The following is an 18,828-nucleotide window of genomic DNA, read 5'->3' as shown; positions in this document are numbered from 1 at the left end:
ACGAGAAAACAATAACTTCAGCTAAATTGATGTCCTTTCACCTTGATATACTTGACCAGTACCTTTTCACGCAGTATTTTCAAGGAATAAAATGATTTTACTATAAATTGCATTTATTTTTAAGTGAAAAACAAATTGAAAAAGTGGAAGATACATAATTACAATATCAACCAACAAACGAAAAGAATCTGAGTTTGAGACAAAATTTCACCGGCTACACAAACCCAACATAACAACTTGATTATAAAAAGACAAAATGAAAATCGTTGGTTTCTTGACGTTACTTATTGGTGTGGAAACTCAGTTGATATCATGGGATTTTGTTTATTGGGAAGCGCCACCCTTTATATATACAAATGAAAAAGGCGAGGTTGTTGGGTTAATCCCAGAAATGTATGGACACGTATCGAAAATCTGTTTAATAGACCCACCCTTTGTACCTAAAGTGAATCTCAAGAATTATACGCATTTCAATAAATTGTTATTCGATAAATCGATCAGTTGGAATTATACAGACCATCCGGAATTGAGACCAGCCAATGGTGGCAAAGTCACGTGGTTCCCTGTACTACAAATGATTGATGAAGATGATAAAGACACACATGAGACTTTGGTGGTGGGTAAACAGATTCAAAGAAGTGTATTTCAGTATGATGAAAATATAGCAGTTTTTGCATTAAGGGAGAAAATTTCGTTCACATATAAAGTGTATATGGGTTTCCAGAATAGTAAAATCTTATTCATAGTGGCTTTGCTTTATATATTGGCGCTGTCAATTCTCATATGTTTATTGGTAAGCTACTTTAATTATTCTAATAAAAATTGACCAAATTTTCAGATACCTTATTACTTCGAATAAACGCCCGGGGCGTTTATTAAATTTTTTTGATTTTAGGAGGGACGTTTATTCGAGGGGGCATTTAAAAGAAGGGGGCGTTTATTAAACTATTTTAGTGTAAAGTCGAATATTTAGAATAAATATACCCTTTGTTTTAGTTCTTTATCAGGATTTTAGTGCAAAATTTCTTTGATTCAACGACTAAAATTGCATTGAAAACTGCTCTGGTTACAAGAAATGACTAAAATCTCCCTTTTCAAACCCAATCAACACTGGTATTGAAGTATTAAAGTCACAAGTTACTAATAAACGCCCCTCCCCTAGAGGGAGCGGGGCGTTCATTCGAAGGGGGCGTTTATTTGAGGGGGCGTTTTTTAAATAATTTTCCTTTTAGGAGGGGCGTTTGTTCGAAGTAATACGGTAGTTAATAATAAGTCAACTTGTTGAAAGGGGGTTGGGCCAGAGAGTCCCAATCCCTTTCCCAACACTGGGGGATAAGACTACCAATACTGCTTCAGAAAGTCAAACGTAATAAGAATGTTTCAACCAAAGATTAACTTCCAAACAATAGATCTTAAAGTTCGCCCACTCTTTATAGCTCTTTTCATTCCGAAGTCACTTAATTTCTGAAACGTTTGCACAATCCAAAATATTTTTTCTACATTCCTAGTATAACCAATTTTGAAAAAAACTTTTTCTTTTTTTCTTCAAAGGAATCAGGTAAAATGAATGGTTACTTGAAAACTGGAAGAGGAATGTCCAAAAATATTTGGTTGCATTTTGTTTCTATGGTGACTGTAGGGTAAGCGATATTGATACTCCTACCATAAATTTGAAACTTCAAAATTTCAAAACCATATTAGACGTTAGAAATCAAACCAAGTATCTAAGCACTAGCCTTGGAATTAATTACCTGAATGGTAAACAATTCCATCACAAAGTGATTTTTGTCACCTGCCGCAGAAAATTAAAAAACCGACAAGGCCTCCCAATAACTAAGGTACCATTTTAAATCGTAAGACATTTTTAATTTGATAAACGTAAATGATCGATTTCAGGTACGGGGACATTCGGTTATGGACGATACCAGGACGTTTTTTGAACATTATATGGATGGTTAGCTCTCTGATTATTGCAGCCCTTCTCACTGGAACTATGCATGATTCTATACAAAAACTTCACTATCTAGATATCACAGGGAAAACGGTACATGTTTTTTGTTTTCATTGCTGCATTGAAAATAATTGGTCCAGCAATACATGTTTTTTTATAAGCAAGTGTCTGTCCCTATTTCAGGCTCGCATTATGCTGAGAATTTTAAAATTCTATTGTTCTCAAACAATAAAGCCATTGTTTGGGTACCAAAAACGGAGCCTACGTATGCTTATAAACATCATGCTTATAAAAAAACATGTACTAAAGTTTCATTATAATTATTGGTAGGCTTATTTTGCGTACCCCTGACCCTACAACCGTTCGATTTTCAAAAATTGTTCTTGGTTAATTATTTTCTTAGTATGTTTTCTGAGGGAGAAATACAGAAATGCCTGATTCGGAAGCCAACATACATATAGATTACACCAAAACAAAGGTGGACTTTTGAAATCAGAAATAAAAATTCGTTTAGAAGTGGTTGGATATCTGTTGGGGGTTATTTTAATTTTTGTGAAACCTTTCAATTGACAGGTGGCAGGTTTGAGAGGTTCTGTTGAAGCAATGGTGGCATCGTCAAACTGGAACATCACTCTAATAGGTAATTCATTTCTTTTTCCATAAGATCTATTCTTCCAACATCAGATCATTTTAAAAATTAACACCTCGGCTAAGTTTATAGCAAAAAGGAAAAACATTTAAAGTAGTGGGGGGGGTGTAGAAAGCGTTAAAAGTTCACTGACTTTCTTATCTTCGTGTTTCATAGATTACGGCAGCTATGAAGACATCTTAGACGCAGTAAGAAGCGGTGAAGTGGAGTTGGGGATAATGAATCAAGTATCCGCCAGTTATTACCAAAACAAAATGAACGAAGACTCATCCAATCCTAAACTTGCTATTGTTAACCAATTACAAATCTTTGTACCAATATACATGTTACTAAGTAATTTACCGAGGGAACCAGAACTTTATCAAACTTATTGTTATCTGAGGGAAGTCAAGGAAGGCTTAAGCGAAGCTACCAGAAAGAACGTACCATCAATTAAAGTAAGTGAATATTTTTTTTGAAAAGAGTGCTTTTGATAATATATGCACGATTGCAATGTCTTCAACGGACCCATTAAGCTGATTGGTTGAAAGTGACGTATTGACTGATTTTACGTCAATTACAACCAATCAGCTATTGGGTCCGTGATGTACAATCTTCATATAAAAAGTCCATATAAAAGCCGTTATTCAGCCTATTATAAATCCATCGTGAGATTTTCAGTACTTACTGCAAACAGAACGGGATGAGCTGGAGTTTTTACAAGATACTTCACTAATTGGTCATTTAAAGTGATAGAGGTGACGCGTTCTTTAGAAAAAGTAATAAGATTCTTTTATTACATCTTAACGACCAACCAAATCAAATAAGAGCTTGTAAAAACTCCAGCTTGTCCCAAACAGAACAGCGACAGTAAAAAATACAATCCTTCATCTGACTAAAAATCATCATAAAATGTGCTCATTCCCAAACATTACACCCCGATCTTTATGCATTAAATTTGAAAGAACGTCAATTTAATAGAGTCGTCAAAATTTATTTTCATATCTTTTATCACAAAGGTTGAGAAAGTGTATTACGCGCCGATGTCTGAACTATTCACAGATTTGAATGTGTATACCATATACGTTATAAAGGGCGCCGTTTTAATCATAATGGGCATATTTTTCGATATATGGTTTCTATGCCGACGTAAAGACAAGGGGTTGGCAAAATTGAAAGACAATAATAATACTAAAGAGCCAACTCTTGAAGACCAGAAAGAAGAGTTCAAAGAACTTATGACTGAAGTTGCTCAGATACAAAAAGAGATAGCAGCAATGTCAGAAGAAATGATTAAGGGGAGAAAGAAACGAACAGAGGACAAAAAGTTTATACTTCAGCAATCTTGATTGGACGGTTGCTGGTTGACATGATACTAAAGATGGGGATTATAGGGATCGAGGTCATTTTAACAGAGCGTCATTTTAACGTTCATACCATGACTTCATTGAGATGTTTTAGACGTTATTAAGATGTTATATGAAGATTATATCGAAGATGACAGTGTTGGTGATATATTGAAACGATAACTTACATCGATTCGTACGTTAAAAATATACCAATGCACTCTTACCGTAGGTTGGTCTAATGTCGACATCTCTTATGTAATTCCGTTACAATTCTTTAGAGTTGGGATAATAGTATGGTCGGAATCACTGATGAAATTAGTTTTACTTAGCTTAGTCATCAGAAAGGTAAAAATCGTTTGTCTATCAGTGATTCCAACCTTCCAATTATTCCTATCTCTAAACTAAAAAAGGAGTCGGGATTAGATGAAGGATGTCGATATTAGACCAGCTTACGGTATCAATCCTAACAACATAGGTCATTTCTCGGTCGAAAGGAATCATGGGTAATCAAGGATTGATACAGCAAAACCAAAAAGAAATAACATAATATTTTACTGATATAGTGTTCGTATCCCTTTCAGAAATTCTCTGAAAGTGAACCAATTCAACCTTTGGAAGGGCCCATATTAAGTTGTACTTCTACCTTATGGAATTTCTGTCAAAGCAGGAGGCAAGGATAGACACAGTAGGTAGTTTGTTTTTTTGGCAGGTAATAATATGGGCTAACTCTAAAAGTTTAGGGGAAAATTTGTCCCAACGGAAAGGTGCCCCCGTCAAAAATTAAAATTCTTTGTAAAATTGTATACTGTTGTTTATATTATAACATTTAACAAAACTGATAAAATTTTATAATATTTTAAGTTTAATTTAATTTTATAACCAATAATTAACAGATTTTTTGTATAGTAAAAGAATAAATGGTGGAATAAATTTGAAAATATAACAATCAACTAACCCAACTAACAACACTTATAATCTATATAATTAGCTACAGTGTGTCCCAAAAAAAGTGGACACATTTTTATATAAAGTAAAATCCTCAATCATCTTGGGAATTATATATCTATTGATTAAAAAGAGAATTGTAACCTTATTCCAATCATTCTAAACACAGTTAAGATGATGAGTTTTGAGAAAATTTACTTTATATAAAAATTTCTCCACTTTATCGGGGCACATTGTATACTTTTCATATATTTAATCTAGTCCAATGACTAGACTAAATTTGACGATGGAATGGGCAGTGCTTACTGTTAAATATCTAACAGTGACATTCGTGAAACAAAGACTTCACATTTAAGTCCTTTTTTTCGCTGAGTTTAGAGTTCGTTTAGAGTTCATCAGAATCTCTCTCATTTACTTACAAAATTGCTATCCTCGTGTTAATTACAACCGTTTAACAAGATCTAAGCCGAGGTAATTTTCGAAAACCCTGCCTTTCGCGATAATAAATTTTCACATTCGTTTTTCTTCCGTTAAATGGACCACACCTTTTTTAATCCATACAGGGGTTGGACGAATATTTCCAGGGAGTCTAAAGGAGTGTCTTTTCATTTTTCCAGGGGAAAAAAATTATTTTAAAATTTCCAGGGGGTATGAAAGACTGATTTTAGTAGGGGATAAAAGACCGAGTTTACGGCACCCAAACATTTCCATGAAATGATTTTTTGACTTGAAAGTTTCGTCCACCCCCTCGTATGGAAATTTAATAATATGGCCCAATACATGATTAGTTATATATAAGTGTAATAAGGTAGCCAGCATCAAAACATGCACAATAACTTATTAGAGATAACAGGACTGGAAGAGGTTAAGCATGAAAAGAAAATGGGTTAGTTGAAAATTCCTAATTTCAAAGTCTCCTAAGATTGTAGACATTTTTCCCAATGATTTTGAAAACTATTCTGAATGCACAATTCAAACCAATGAATTACTCATAAATTTCTGATAAATTCTGTCAACACTTTTATAAACTTTTATACATTTGAATGCTACTTATTCACTTATTTTTAGATACAAGTTCAAAATACAAAAATTATACTCCGTATGGGGAAGATAAATGATCAACCAGATGTTAAAACAGACCCAATGGGTGATCGATTGATTTAAAAACTCCTAACTGTGCAAAGTACTGGTAGACTTTGAATAAATAAATTTTATGGGTGAAATTTGATTGGATGCTGGTTAAAAATTGTTGATGAAGAAATCGGATAAATAACCGCACTGACTGTTTTGAAAGTTTTGATTTGATGATTCACGATATGTGATTGATGTTTGTGGTTTGAGTAAATTAACCAATGGGAAACCAGTGGTGGTTTATTTAATTCACCGTGAATGATTGATACACTTGGAGAACTTGAATCGATACTCTTCGGGACGGATATAGATTTTGAATATTGAACAAGTAATCATAACAGAAGACTATTAAATCATTGGTTATCGTATAGAGTTTAGAGCAAATCAAAATCAAAAAATTTAAAGAGAATTTTCCATTATTATTTATCATGACGATTCAAATAAATTTCACGTGAGAATTGTACGTGGTTCCTTGTTTGGGAGAAGTGACCTAAATCTTGCTAAAGACTTGCAATTAGCTTCGAATTAGCACAAGAGGACACTTGATAAAGTCAGAGAATACTGGGAGCTCTACAAACGAAATAAATAAAAATGGTTTGGTGTAATCGTATCATTGGAATATGCATTTCAATAGTATATTTCACAACGTTTACAAGCGCGGAAATGCGACTTGAAGGATATTTCTATGAAATAGAGCCATACATTTTTACTGACGAAAACGGTCAAATAGAGGGCTTGTTCAAACAATATTTTGATGAGCTGCTTCTCGGATCATGTGATCGGCAAAAAATTGTACGAAATCAGACAGCCTTAATTAATTACGACAATAATTTGGGTACAAATCGCGTTAATTGGACATCACATTATGACACTTTCATTAACGATCCATATGCTTGTTTTTTCCCTATAATGGACAACCTTGAGCCGCCCGCAACGCCCATGGGCGTCATCGAGGCTACAGAGACATTCTCATCTGAGGGTTTGGCAGTTATTATACGGCTGGATTATATAAGTTTCTTGTCCAAACTATTAAGAGCAATGTATAATATGCAGCTGTTGGCTTTTGTAGCTATATTGGCAGTTGTAGTTGGTGGGTTGTTCTGGATCATTGTAAGTGTAGTTGTTATTTACCTGTTTGATATTTCATTGTTTTCACCGCTTCTAGAATTAATTTTGAATTGCATTGATTTCCCACATCATATATCTGTTAGTCGGTCGGTCCTATTTTCCCTATTCATGATATGCACCATTGCAATGTCTTTCACGGAATCAACTGCTGATTGGTTTAAAGTGACGTATTGACTGATTTTACGTCATTTACAACCAATCAGCTGTTGGGACCGTCAAAAGACATTGCGATGGTGCATATCATGAATATTGCACACTAAGCAAACTTATCATGGCATCTTAAAAATGAACTGTTTTAGTATCACTGAATAATCCTGTATTAATTCATGTTTTCAGGAAAGGAATACCAACGACGGATTCTGTCAAAATTTCATACACGGCTCATTGAAAGGTGTTTGGTTGGCTTTCGTCACAATGACTTCAGTTGGGTAAGTCCATGGACTGCGTACTTACTCTCGGGTGCCTAATAAACGTACATGTACGTTTATTTCTTTTGTGTCAAATTTCCCGTCTGTACGCACCTTATTAGGAACTGTACGTTTATTTATTCTGAAGAATTTTCCCTCCTGTACGTTTATTCCCTCCTGTACGTTTATTTATTTTCACTCACTATCACCCAATTCATACTTCTAAAATTTGTTATTTTTTGTTCAAGTAAGATATGTTGAAAGGCCGTTAATTACATTCGAAAGTGTTGTGGGAGATTTCGAGTGTTACACGAGTAAATTCGAACGTTTTGCTTATTTAGTACTTGTCATTGATTTATAAGAGATATACCTATACTTAAGTCAGTCGTTTCGACCTGGATGTTCTACTTTTGAAAAATTGGTAGATTATTCCCTGTACGTTTATTTTAGTCTGTACGTTTATTTATTTTAGCTCTGATTTCTCGCCTGTACGTTTATTTCAGCATGTACGTTTATTAATTCCAACTTTATTCTCTCCCCTGTACGTTTATTTTGGTCTGTACGTTTATTAGGCACCCGAGAGTAATTCAATTGATAAAACATAGTAGTAGTGTGAGTTCCGGCAATAAAGGCCAGGGAAAACCAGTCCAACATTTCATTCAACATTTCAAGATATGTTTGATAGAAAACTAAAAACGTCAAATAAAATTCTCAAAAGTCTTTGATCCTGCCGCTAATGTTGGTTTAAATGTTTGATGGCGAACAGTCTTCATCCAACACGTTTTTTTCTTCATATTTGAAATTTTACATTGGTACAAACCGGTTCCATCCAACATTCGAAAAATGGCATGTTAAATGAAATGTTGGACCAGGTTACTCTGGCCTTCATTTAGTGAAACTAAAAGTTGGCCAAGAATGCTGTCAAATTCTTTAGTTCAACTTTGAAGACGAACTTCATGAGATGGAAATATAGATTAAAAAAAAGGACTGATAGTTGAGTCACCATTTAACAGCTCTTATAAAAAATGAGAATGTCTTTTCTTTATCAAAGATATGGTGATGTTACGACATTGAGGTTTGCAAGTCGTGTAATAGCAGTTGCGTGGATGATATTTGGATTATTGGTTGCTTCACTGACAGTTGCCATCATCTCTGACGAATTCTCTGGTGAATTCAGATTGTCTGTTTTACTCAATAAAAAGGTAATATTAATAACGTTGGTAAAGGCCAGGGCAAATCGGTCCAACATTTCATCCAATATTTGTAAAAAATTTTGCAAAAAACTAAAAATGTTAGCGTTCGCATGTTAAAAATCTTCGATCTTGCCGGAAATGTTGGATCAAATGTTTGATGGCGGACTAACTTCATCCAACACGTTTTTTTCTTCTTTTTCTTTTTATCTTACTTTTCTGTGACAATTTTACATTGGCACAAACCGGTCCAACATTTCATCAAGCATTCGAAAAGTGACATGTTGGATGAAATGTTGGACCGGTTTTGCCCAGTCTGAAATACTGCACTCTGTATTACATTCCATCTCCTTTGTTATGAGACTTTATTATAAGCTTAGAAGTCTAGAGGGTCTTTGTTTAATCAACGAAAATCACCAAAACTTTATCTTTAGACGAAATCAAAATAATTTATTCAGTGCCGAAACATGAAAGAAAGTAGACTGGAGCCTTTTATAATACATGAAATATAGTATGGGTGTTATATGATAATACGAAATTTGTTACGTGATTTGTATAAACAATTGATTGTATAGGCCACAATTTTGCCTCTATTTTTTTTTGCTTATTTGTAAGTCTGAAAGTAGTTTAGCATCTTTGACTAAAAAGAAAGGGAACATGGCCAGGTAGTTAGCACTATAGACTCTATCCGCGCAACATATTACGTTTTATAATATACAAACTATGTTATATCATAATAATATATTATAGGGACGATAGCATCGCCTAAGTTAACACTAAAATAATTCTAATAATTTCTTTATTGTAGATTGCCGTACTAAAAGGAATTGAGTCAAAAATGTTCATCGAAAAGTATGCTAACATGGCATCGACAGAGATCAAAGTATACGGTAAGTCAAAGATCACCCTTTAGTTCCATAGGCCTTTTCATATATTATTTTGACGACTGCCTCGTTTTGAAACCATTATTAAAGTGATTAAAACCTTTGAATTTGAAGTGTTGCTTTTTACAATAGAGTAAACTTATTAACTAACTTGCTCGTGATGTAATTTATGAATTGTCTTTTGAGATTCTTGAGCAGGCATTTCTTCATTTTTCAATATTTGGTATGTAACGTCAAACGAAACTTACTAGGCATCAATTAAGCTATAACATGGATGGTGTCTGATAAATTATTTTCAAGTGAAAATGTGCAGATAAATACCAATTAGATGGTTTGAAATCCTTTGCCTGTGAATTCCTTCTGTGACCCTGAGAAAACCCTTTTCACCTAGATACTGTAGTAAGCTATTAAGATCACAAAGTGTTTAAAACTGTCTTAAAGACGTTATTTCTTTCCACCATAGAGTATGAGACGTACAGAGAAGTATTAAACGCTGTGCGTAGTGGTGAAGTTTTCGCTGCCGTAATGAACTCAGACGTCGCAGCTTACAAACAAAAGGATTTCCATAACGGAGAAAACCCACTGGCTGTCACTTCAGTCATTCCAATCGAAATACCGGTCAAGATAATGGTTAATCCACATTTGTTGTTGCAAGTCAAATGCACCAATAATCTGCACAATGAAGCGGTCACACATTCACTCAGAAAATGGAGGAAAATGGTGCATGTAAGTTGCTTTTTCAGTTTTTTCTTTTATAAGATGATCATTGGGCAAAAAGGAAATGGAAATGTACGGCTGTTTATCTACCTTAAATCACTGACAAATAGGTTTTAGTAAAAGCAACCGAAAGCAAAGAGGAAATTTCATTTTATTTTGGAAACTTGATTAATATTGACGGGCAATCTAAGGTCGTTTGCATGGCGAGGTCATAATATGTGATGGGAAAAAAAAATACTAACCTCGAAATTAAAAACGAAAAGATCATTTGTATACTATTGACTATGGTAGAAATATTGTTGTAAGGAGTTTCCCCTGTAAAATACACAACAATCCTATTTTTACCATGGTTGGTATACTGCAAAAAAAAAGCTTGAGTAAACACGTAAAAAAACTTTTCAAAATTTAATCTTTAGATTGAGACGATCCACTACGATTCTATTGGCAACACATTAACATGCACAAGTGAAGGGTTCTGGATCCTAATGATATCTGGCGTTCTGGTGGCTATGGGATTGATCTTCGACCTCAGTCATCAACTAAATCTCATATATCTGAAAACCAGGAAACAAAAAATGAACATCACAGATGGAATATTGTCCCATACTAGTGCTATCTTTAACCCAGCTACCTTTGATGAGGAACTGAAGTTTGCCAGTAAAGAGTTGGCAGGAATTAAACAAAGCTTGGCAACATTATCAGAGACATTGATTAATCAAAGCAATCATGAATCTGGAATCTAAGGAGATACTTTGTGAATTCAATCTAGAAAATTTTAGCAAGTATATGAAAAACTGGGAAAAAATTTTGGATTAGCATTAAACGAACACTAATGGCTCCAATAGCTATGGTTTCACGTGGATAAGACTATAATTTTATGTCATACAATTTTATGAATATGAATTGCTGGAAAATCAGATGTCGTTCTGAAATCTGGACGGTACTACTAGTTGCCGGAATGAGCCAGAGTAAGCCGAGTCACCAAGAGCCAGTCAGAGCAAACAATCAGCCATTCAGATTCTTGGTATTTAAACCATATTGTTTATATTAAAAAAAATTAAATTGACTTTTTTTCGATGATAAAATATCTTAAGATTGACATTAACCTTACGTATTTACTTTAAATGTGTCACAAGTGTCACTGTATATACAGCATAGTAGATATAACATTATAATAATGTTACAAATTGATAATGTAAATAATAAAATTCAAATTTCGTAGAATTTTTTTCTGTTGTCAACGACCCGATGCCGAATAGTGGGCTATTCCAGAAATACACGACCTGCAATGAATTCAAAATATTTGAATTTTCGTTTGTGCTGGACTTCATTTTTAGAATAGCGGGGAAACAGGCCCGGCGGAACAATCGTAAAAGTGGGAATTCGCTAGGAATTTGATAAAAAAATCACATTTACTCAAAGTTGGGGAGGCTGACGTTTCCCCAGTCTTCCCGCTCCCACCAGGCCTGGGAAAGTTGATAAGGATTTCATTGACACGATAGAAGTGTAGAAATTAGTATTCTTGATAAAATGAGGAACTAGAAATGTAAAAAAAAAACATACATATTATATATATTCAAGACAGATTCAATTTTGATGTCAAAGCAACCAAAAATTGAAACCCCAACTGGTTAGAAAGATTATTAATTATTCAGTATTTATCTCATTATTTGAATACTGCATTGATCAGATGTCCCAAAAAACGGTTTTTTTAATTCCTTCCCTCAGTCGATTGAACTGTTTCAAAAACTGAGACACAAAAATGATAGTAAAAAGCAAAAAAGAGTTTTTAATATTTAGAATAACCCTTGACTACGAGCAATACCTAAAGGGAAAATATTTGAAATTTATTTTGCATCTTTTATATCCGAAGGATAAAAAAGAAGAAAGAAGGAAAACAGTGATACTGATTTCAAAATTTTCATCTCGAGGCCTGGAGATTTGACACCAACTTAAATTGAACGCAGTCAGAACGTAATTTTTGTTTGTAGAACCGCAGTATGTATACCCTTCTTTTCATTGCCATAATCTCAATCTGGGTGCAATGCTCATGTCAACAAAACCGCACATTCAATTACTGGGAATTGAAACCTTACATATATACGGACCAAAGGACTGGTAAATTGACAGGAATGTTTATCGAAGCAATCGAACAGCTTAAAATAGCGAATAAAGATACATGTGATCAATATTTTAATCGTTCTGAATATCTTTTCCAACATTATCGAAAATGGGATCAGACAATAATAGAAGCAAACGATATCACCAGACGTAATTGGACACAAAATTTATCCCCAAACGAGTTAGCAAATGTTCCTCTAATTGCTTACGAAAGAGAGAATGGAACTTTAGTGGACAGCTATGGTCCTTTTTTAAGAGAACCTGTATCTGTACTGGACGAACTTTTCTTCTCTGAAGGGATAGCGATGATAAGCTTGAAATATAATGTTGAATTTACAATCAAGTTTTTTCATGGGTTCTTCATTTTCGCGGGTATATTCATTTATGTGTTGCTATTGGTCCTGTTTGCATCGCTTCTTCTATTAGTAATCGTAAGTCAACATGTTTCAAATTTTACACGCTTTGTTTATTAGATCACCATTTCGCAGACTAAAATGCACTTACTATAGATTATCCCTTTTGGGAGAATCAGATAATCAGCTTCAAAAGAATTAACTCTCAGATTCTCTAACGTCTTTGAGGAAAATTGGGCTATTCCAAAAATAATCTGTATCCCCCTATGTTGAGGAAGTGTGACGTCCAGGGTGTTCCGAAAAATACAGAATCCAGGGCGTTAAGTAAAACGAGGTTGAAAATGTCTTTAAAATAAGGTTGAAAATCCAGGGTGGTCAGTAAAACGAGGTCAAAATTCCAGGGTGGGTCAAAAAATTAGAAAAAAAATCAAATGGTGTCATGAAAATTGAAAAAAAATCCATCCAAAAAAATCCTTCCTCAGGGGGTACAAATTATAAAAGTAGAAATATTTGTATGAAATACCACAGAAGAAACTCTCTGAGTTAATGACCAATTTTGCACAGGATTGTGTCACTGACGGAATACCGAAAGGAAAAATAACGAAAAGCATTGGATCAAACATTTGGTACATCTTTGTCACTTTAACTTCAGTTGGGTAAGATGCCTTAAAAAAACTTTTAGATCCGGGGGGGGGGATCTAGGCAAATGGATAGTACGGTGCCTTTTTTGGATTTCCAAAGTCCCGCTAAGGGTCGGAAAAATCAGAAAATCAAATTTCAGTCCCACTAAGGGTAGGAAAAATAGGAAAATTCCAACTTTTTACCCCAAGAAAGATCGAAATTTGGTCAAAATTGGTCAAATTTGTCCCGGTAAGGGTCGTAAAATTCACAAAATTTTCCTTTTTTTCCTCCTTTTTAGTGCCGGTAAGGGTCCGAGGATCGAAAGTCGGGCGACACCCCCCCCGTCAACTCGCAACCCTAGTACCCCCCCCGGGTTTTTTAGACTATTCTTTAGGTGAGTTATATATCTGGGCTATTTAAAGTATCAGCTCCATACTGGCGGGATTCCCGCTAAATTACATACCGTCATTCTTCTAATTTAATCCTCCGGAAAAAATAATTATTTTGAAGGGGTCGTACTAATAATAAGAGGAAATAAAATACCTTGGAAATTGACGTTGATTGTCGTACTAATAATTAGAGTAAAAGAGATATCAAATCGTATTAAATTAGGGGTTGAAAAATTAAAAACACACTTTTTGGTACTTTTTATTTATTTTTTCTTTCTTTTTCAAACTCTTATTTTGACCAACTTTTCTCTTTTCTTCAAAAGTTTCCAGTTCCTTGAGAACTTTCTCTCTCATTTGACTGTAAAGTTTTGCATTGACCGTTTTGAAAATGAAATCAGCTGGTATCTCCATACCTCCTTGTCTTTGAAGTGTCTTTGAAACAAAAAAAATTCGTTTATTTTTACTATTCGTACTATAATTAGAGGAAAATTTGACCTTTATCGTACTAAATTAGAGGAAAATCAGAAATTCGTGATCATGGACTCGTACTAATAATTAGAGTTAGATAAATTATTTCATTTTGCCAAAATAATTAATTCGTACTAATTAGAGGACGGATTAAATTAGAAGAATGACGGTAATATAACCTTGCCAAACCTGAAAGATCACTTTTGGAGATTGAGTACAATGCACGTACAATTAGAATAAACTTTCATTCTAAAATCTATTCCAAAAAAAGTTGAAAGTCCGTACTTTCATTCTATTTGTAAAAAACGACCATAAATCAATTAATGCGTGTAAAACAACCTGAAAACATAGATATCAAATTATACTTACTCTTGAAATCTTAGATATGGGGATATTGTACCCAAAATGATCTTGACAAAAATGCTTGGTGTAATCATAATGGTTTTTGGATTAATATTTGCATCTCTACTGACAGCTGTGGTAACGAATTTTGTGAACGATGCAAAATATGTACCATACCAAGTTGTTGTAAGTTCTTGACTTTTATAATCAACGCCGAAAATATTGACAATTTTGGGTATTTTAACGTATTTTAAAGCTCAGGCGAGAATTGTGATTTCAATATTTCCACTTTGTTTCGCTGTATTTTTTTCGATTTGGGAGGGGTTAAGTAACCTCCGCTATATTCTTAACCTTATTGACACATTTTTAAGGTTTTAGATCCTGTCTTAAGTCTCATGTTATAACTCAACTTTCCCACCGTACTTAGAAATCACTTGCGATTTTAAAATGTTGATGGCAATACCCTTTGGTGCCAAATATTATGGCGCTGATTGTGATGTTAGGTCCTGTTAAAATCTAAGCGAATTCTCATGTGGAATCTAGGTTTCAACAGATGTAACCTATTCAATGGACTGTCTTTAGAAGTATTTTCACTGGTTCGTTACAGACGCGGTTTCAAATTTTAGGCTGGTGCGATTAAGGGCGCCATGGCGGGCAGGATATTTCAAGAACAATTTCATAGCTACATAAAAGGTATTCCGATTTATGACTTTGTTGCTGGAATGAAAATATAGCTTGATTTAGACAAGAATCCATTTTCCTAAGTTTTCTGAGCTGAGCTAAATTTTAGGCTCTTTCCCCTAAATAATCTTAAAAATTAAATTCATTGAATTATCAGCAATTTGAATACAAATACAAACTACATGAATTTCACTTGCCCTGCTTTGCTTTATTAAAAGAAAACGCATATTTTCCGGTTCCAGGGTTTTTCTGAAGTAAGCGCAAACTACAATATTGGTCGGTCAGGTCACACTAATACTCTATTGTTTAGACGAAATCGAAAAGGGAGCCTTCAAAGTTATCCTTGATATGCATTCGCAAGATTTACAACCGGCTTCAATTTTCTTGTTCCTATTATGTCTTGATATTATAGAATACGACAATTTCAATGAGCTATACACGGCAATTCTCAATGAAGAAGTCACGTATGGACTACTGAATACTGACATCGCTGCATATCAACAACTACACTGGAACGATGGGGTACCTTCAAATCAGCAATTAGCTGTTGTTTTTGTGGTTCCCATGTCTGTTTCTGTTTCGGCTGCGTTGAATTTTGATTGGGATGAAGAGTATATGGATTGCACTATGCAACATTGGGAGAAAGCACAACGTTATGCCATTGAAAAATTCCGAAGAACACCTGAAGTAAGCATGCTATTTCATAAGAATATTTTTTTCATAAGGATTTAGTTTACACAAATATAAAACAATCCATGATATGCATCATTGCAATGTCTTCCACAGACCCATCGGCTGATTGGTTGAAAGTGACTGATTTTACATCACTTACAACCAATCAGCTATTGGGTCCGTGATTTAATGTCAGAAGCTACTGCAATGGTGCATATCATGAATACCAGCCTCATACTCAGTTTTAATTGGTGAAAAAATGCTGATTTTGAGCTCCTCTTCACCAATATGGGGATTCTATTAGTCAAACTTGAAAATTATAGTAAATCCAGGAGAGTTTGGTTGAACAAAAAATAAGCTCTAGTTTACTAGACGGCCCACTTTTCGCCCTGCCCATTCTAATTGTTAATGAAAGTGGGCATAATGGCTGTCTAAAGTCAATGCATGGCCCTCTTTTGACGTCAGCGGTGCAACTCTTACAATTAGAAAAGGCAGGGCGTAGAGTGGGCCGTCTAAACTAGAGCTAAGGATACTGTCTCCACAACTCAAACTTGAGGAAATTTTGATATATGGAGTAAAGTTTATAAGGCATTGTTAACTGAAGGTGCCATAAAACTTGTTTGAGTTATAGGGACTCCACGAGGCTCGGAAAACACGAGTTAAAAAAACACGAGTTACAAAAAACACGAGTTACGTTAAATGTGACGTCATCAATGGGAAATTATGACGTCAGAAGTAGATAACTTAACTCGTAAGATTAAGGTGCAACATAAATAGGACCAAGGATATACATTAGAATAAATATAAATATTATAAGACTAAATTAGTTAAAAACGAATAATAAGAGGCAAACAAATCAAGTATCACAAATCCACATCATAAGGATAGTGGCATAACCTTGCGGTCACGCCGGGCGCAAAACAAGGGGTTAACGAGAATGCAAAAGTCTGAAAAAAATAATCTCAAAATCGACGAATAATAAGAGAGATTGACTAAAAATTTCTCCTAGTAGATTCATGAATTTCAATCTCATTCATATCAATGTTCAATTTCCTAACAGTTCTCGATCCACGTAAGCATAGGATAGCTGATCGTAGCAAGCAATATGAGAGCTTAGTTCTCAACCAATTCAACATGATACCAAATTCAATGTCTTTTTTGTCTGAGAGCTTCTTTGCAAGGGTCGTGATGATCATTTCCGTTTCTCTTCCTTGTCCTCCGTACGGAGACATAACGAACGGGCTGAACGAACCATGCTCGACTGTGATGATTCGGTTGTTGTACTTCCGCTTTTTCTCTTGTTCGTTCGATCGGAATGTGTTTTGAGGTTTCTGGTTAAGGTGACTTTTTGCGAACGGATTTGTGATCCTTACGTCAAAGAATGCAAGTTGTCCCCTTTGCCAAAAACTTCTGGCTGACACGTCAAGTCGGGCTTCGTCTGTTTTGTTGGAGCTGTTTGGTAGTGATTCTCCAGTTAGAGGTTGTAGGTGAGGTTCGATGGAGACGTCAGTGTGTACTTGTGAAAGGAGGTTGGCCAAGAGGTTTCTCATCTCGTCATGGCGTTGGTGGATGAAACCTCCTTTCGGACACGAAAGGGCATGGTCGACATCGAATCGAAGGCCACATGCACAATTGATCGGAAGGTATTTCGGTGTCCATCTGTACCTTAAGCAAAGGGCATCAACAAATTCTCTTTTAAATTGACGAGTTAAATTATCTACTTGTGACGTCATAATTTCCCATTGATGACGTCACATTTAACGTAACTCGTGTTTTTTGTAAATCGTGTTTTTTTTGTAACTCGTGTTTTTTAACTCGTGTTTTTTAACTCGTGTTTTCCGAGCCTCGGACCCCACTGTATCACTTAAATCGTGTTCTTTTTTTACTGAAAAGGTGACGGTCAAATACGAAATCCCATTAGCAGACATTTTCCACGAGATCACGATGTTCTCTTTGTTACTTTATATATGTATTGGCAGCTTCATCGCTGGCCTTTTGTTCGACATTGTGAAATTGGGATGGAAATATTTTAGCTCTTGTAAGAAAAATACGAAAACGGAGGAAGTTGAAAAAGTGCACCAAGTGAAAGAAAAAGAAGATGTAGTACAAAACCTTTACGTTGGCGATGAAATGATCATTTCCAGAAGTGAATTTATGATTCTACAAACAGAGTTGATGAACTTGAACCGAATCGTACAGAATGCGTTAGAAAAATTGGGTGAAAGAGTCGACAGATAGGAGCGAAGGGAAAACTACTCGAAAAGCTGTACGTTAAATTTTGAATATTCATTTGACTTTTTTTGACTTTTTATCGAAAACATCCATCGCCCTCGGGCACAAAATATTATGCGCCCTAATAGTTTCGAAAACACCTACCGCCCATTAGTTTTGATTTTTTACAAACTATTTTTTTATTTTCATAGACTTTTTATTGACTTCGTTTGCTTTACTTAAAGTGTACGATAATTTTTTGAGTGATTTACCCCCCTCGGAAAGGAGAAGTTGAGTATGATGTGAGTTTACTTCTTACTCGAGTCAATTCGGATTACTTTTTAGTTTGTGAGTTTCTTCAAGAGTTAGTTTACAGTAGCGTAGACAAGGGGGGCGCAAAATTTGTGTAGGAGAGCAGATTTTTATGACACTCTAATTATCTATTCATAATATAAAAAGATAATTACTCTGTCATAAAAATCTGCTCTCCTACACAAATTTTGCGCCCCCCCCCTTGTTTACGCTACTGGTTTACCATTCAGAAATAAAAATAAGAAATCAGTATTCAGATCAACATGGAATAACTCGGCCTTTTTTACTGTCAATAGACAGAATTACTTTCATCTTTTTCGTAGAAGAA

At 34.8% G+C, this 18,828-nt stretch overlaps 4 protein-coding genes across 4 annotated transcripts in view; 3 read left to right on the top strand and 1 right to left on the bottom strand.

The window, feature by feature from the left end:
- LOC136800113 (nucleoside diphosphate kinase homolog 7-like) overlaps positions 1-18,828 on the bottom strand; it is an 87,303-nt gene that overhangs the window by 13,323 nt on the left and 55,152 nt on the right. The gene's annotated exons all lie outside the window — the stretch shown is intronic.
- Positions 127-4,565, top strand: LOC136800271 (uncharacterized). The gene is made up of 6 exons (XM_067056892.1): positions 127-793; positions 1,552-1,640; positions 1,897-2,044; positions 2,525-2,591; positions 2,757-3,037; positions 3,599-4,565. Exons 1-6 carry the CDS (start codon positions 257-259, stop codon positions 3,926-3,928), a joined length of 1,452 nt encoding a protein of 483 aa, XP_066912993.1. The 5' UTR covers positions 127-256; the 3' UTR covers positions 3,929-4,565.
- LOC136800272 (uncharacterized) lies at positions 5,923-11,623 on the top strand. The gene is made up of 6 exons (XM_067056893.1): positions 5,923-7,114; positions 7,469-7,560; positions 8,591-8,741; positions 9,538-9,619; positions 10,077-10,339; positions 10,747-11,623. Exons 1-6 carry the CDS (start codon positions 6,596-6,598, stop codon positions 11,071-11,073), a joined length of 1,434 nt encoding a protein of 477 aa, XP_066912994.1. The 5' UTR covers positions 5,923-6,595; the 3' UTR covers positions 11,074-11,623.
- LOC136800269 (uncharacterized) lies at positions 12,076-18,271 on the top strand. The gene is made up of 6 exons (XM_067056889.1): positions 12,076-12,882; positions 13,369-13,460; positions 14,666-14,810; positions 15,251-15,317; positions 15,718-15,992; positions 17,871-18,271. Exons 1-6 carry the CDS (start codon positions 12,331-12,333, stop codon positions 18,213-18,215), a joined length of 1,476 nt encoding a protein of 491 aa, XP_066912990.1. The 5' UTR covers positions 12,076-12,330; the 3' UTR covers positions 18,216-18,271.

This window comes from Clytia hemisphaerica, unplaced genomic scaffold (assembly GCF_902728285.1).
Source record: "Clytia hemisphaerica strain Z4C2 unplaced genomic scaffold, Clytia hemisphaerica genome assembly, whole genome shotgun sequence".
Lineage (NCBI taxonomy): Eukaryota > Metazoa > Cnidaria > Hydrozoa > Leptothecata > Clytiidae > Clytia > Clytia hemisphaerica.
The sequence above is the reverse complement of the archived record's forward strand: the minus strand, read 5'-3'. Positions and strand labels throughout refer to the sequence as shown.

Excerpts from the sequence above, each read along its gene's own strand:
- LOC136800271 (XM_067056892.1), top strand. The coding sequence starts at position 257 with ATGAAAATCGTTGGTTTCTTGACGTTACTTATTGGTGTGGAAACTCAG. Across the intron at positions 1,641-1,896 it reads GTTTCTATGGTGACTGTAGG|GTACGGGGACATTCGGTTAT; the intron begins GTAAGCGATATT and ends GATCGATTTCAG. Across the intron at positions 3,038-3,598 it reads AGAACGTACCATCAATTAAA|GTTGAGAAAGTGTATTACGC; the intron begins GTAAGTGAATAT and ends TTTATCACAAAG.
- LOC136800269 (XM_067056889.1), top strand. The coding sequence starts at position 12,331 with ATGTATACCCTTCTTTTCATTGCCATAATCTCAATCTGGGTGCAATGC. Across the intron at positions 12,883-13,368 it reads CGCTTCTTCTATTAGTAATC|GATTGTGTCACTGACGGAAT; the intron begins GTAAGTCAACAT and ends AATTTTGCACAG. Across the intron at positions 15,318-15,717 it reads ATTTCATAGCTACATAAAAG|AATACGACAATTTCAATGAG; the intron begins GTATTCCGATTT and ends TTGATATTATAG.
- LOC136800272 (XM_067056893.1), top strand. The coding sequence starts at position 6,596 with ATGGTTTGGTGTAATCGTATCATTGGAATATGCATTTCAATAGTATAT. Across the intron at positions 8,742-9,537 it reads CTGTTTTACTCAATAAAAAG|ATTGCCGTACTAAAAGGAAT; the intron begins GTAATATTAATA and ends TCTTTATTGTAG. Across the intron at positions 9,620-10,076 it reads GACAGAGATCAAAGTATACG|AGTATGAGACGTACAGAGAA; the intron begins GTAAGTCAAAGA and ends TTTCCACCATAG.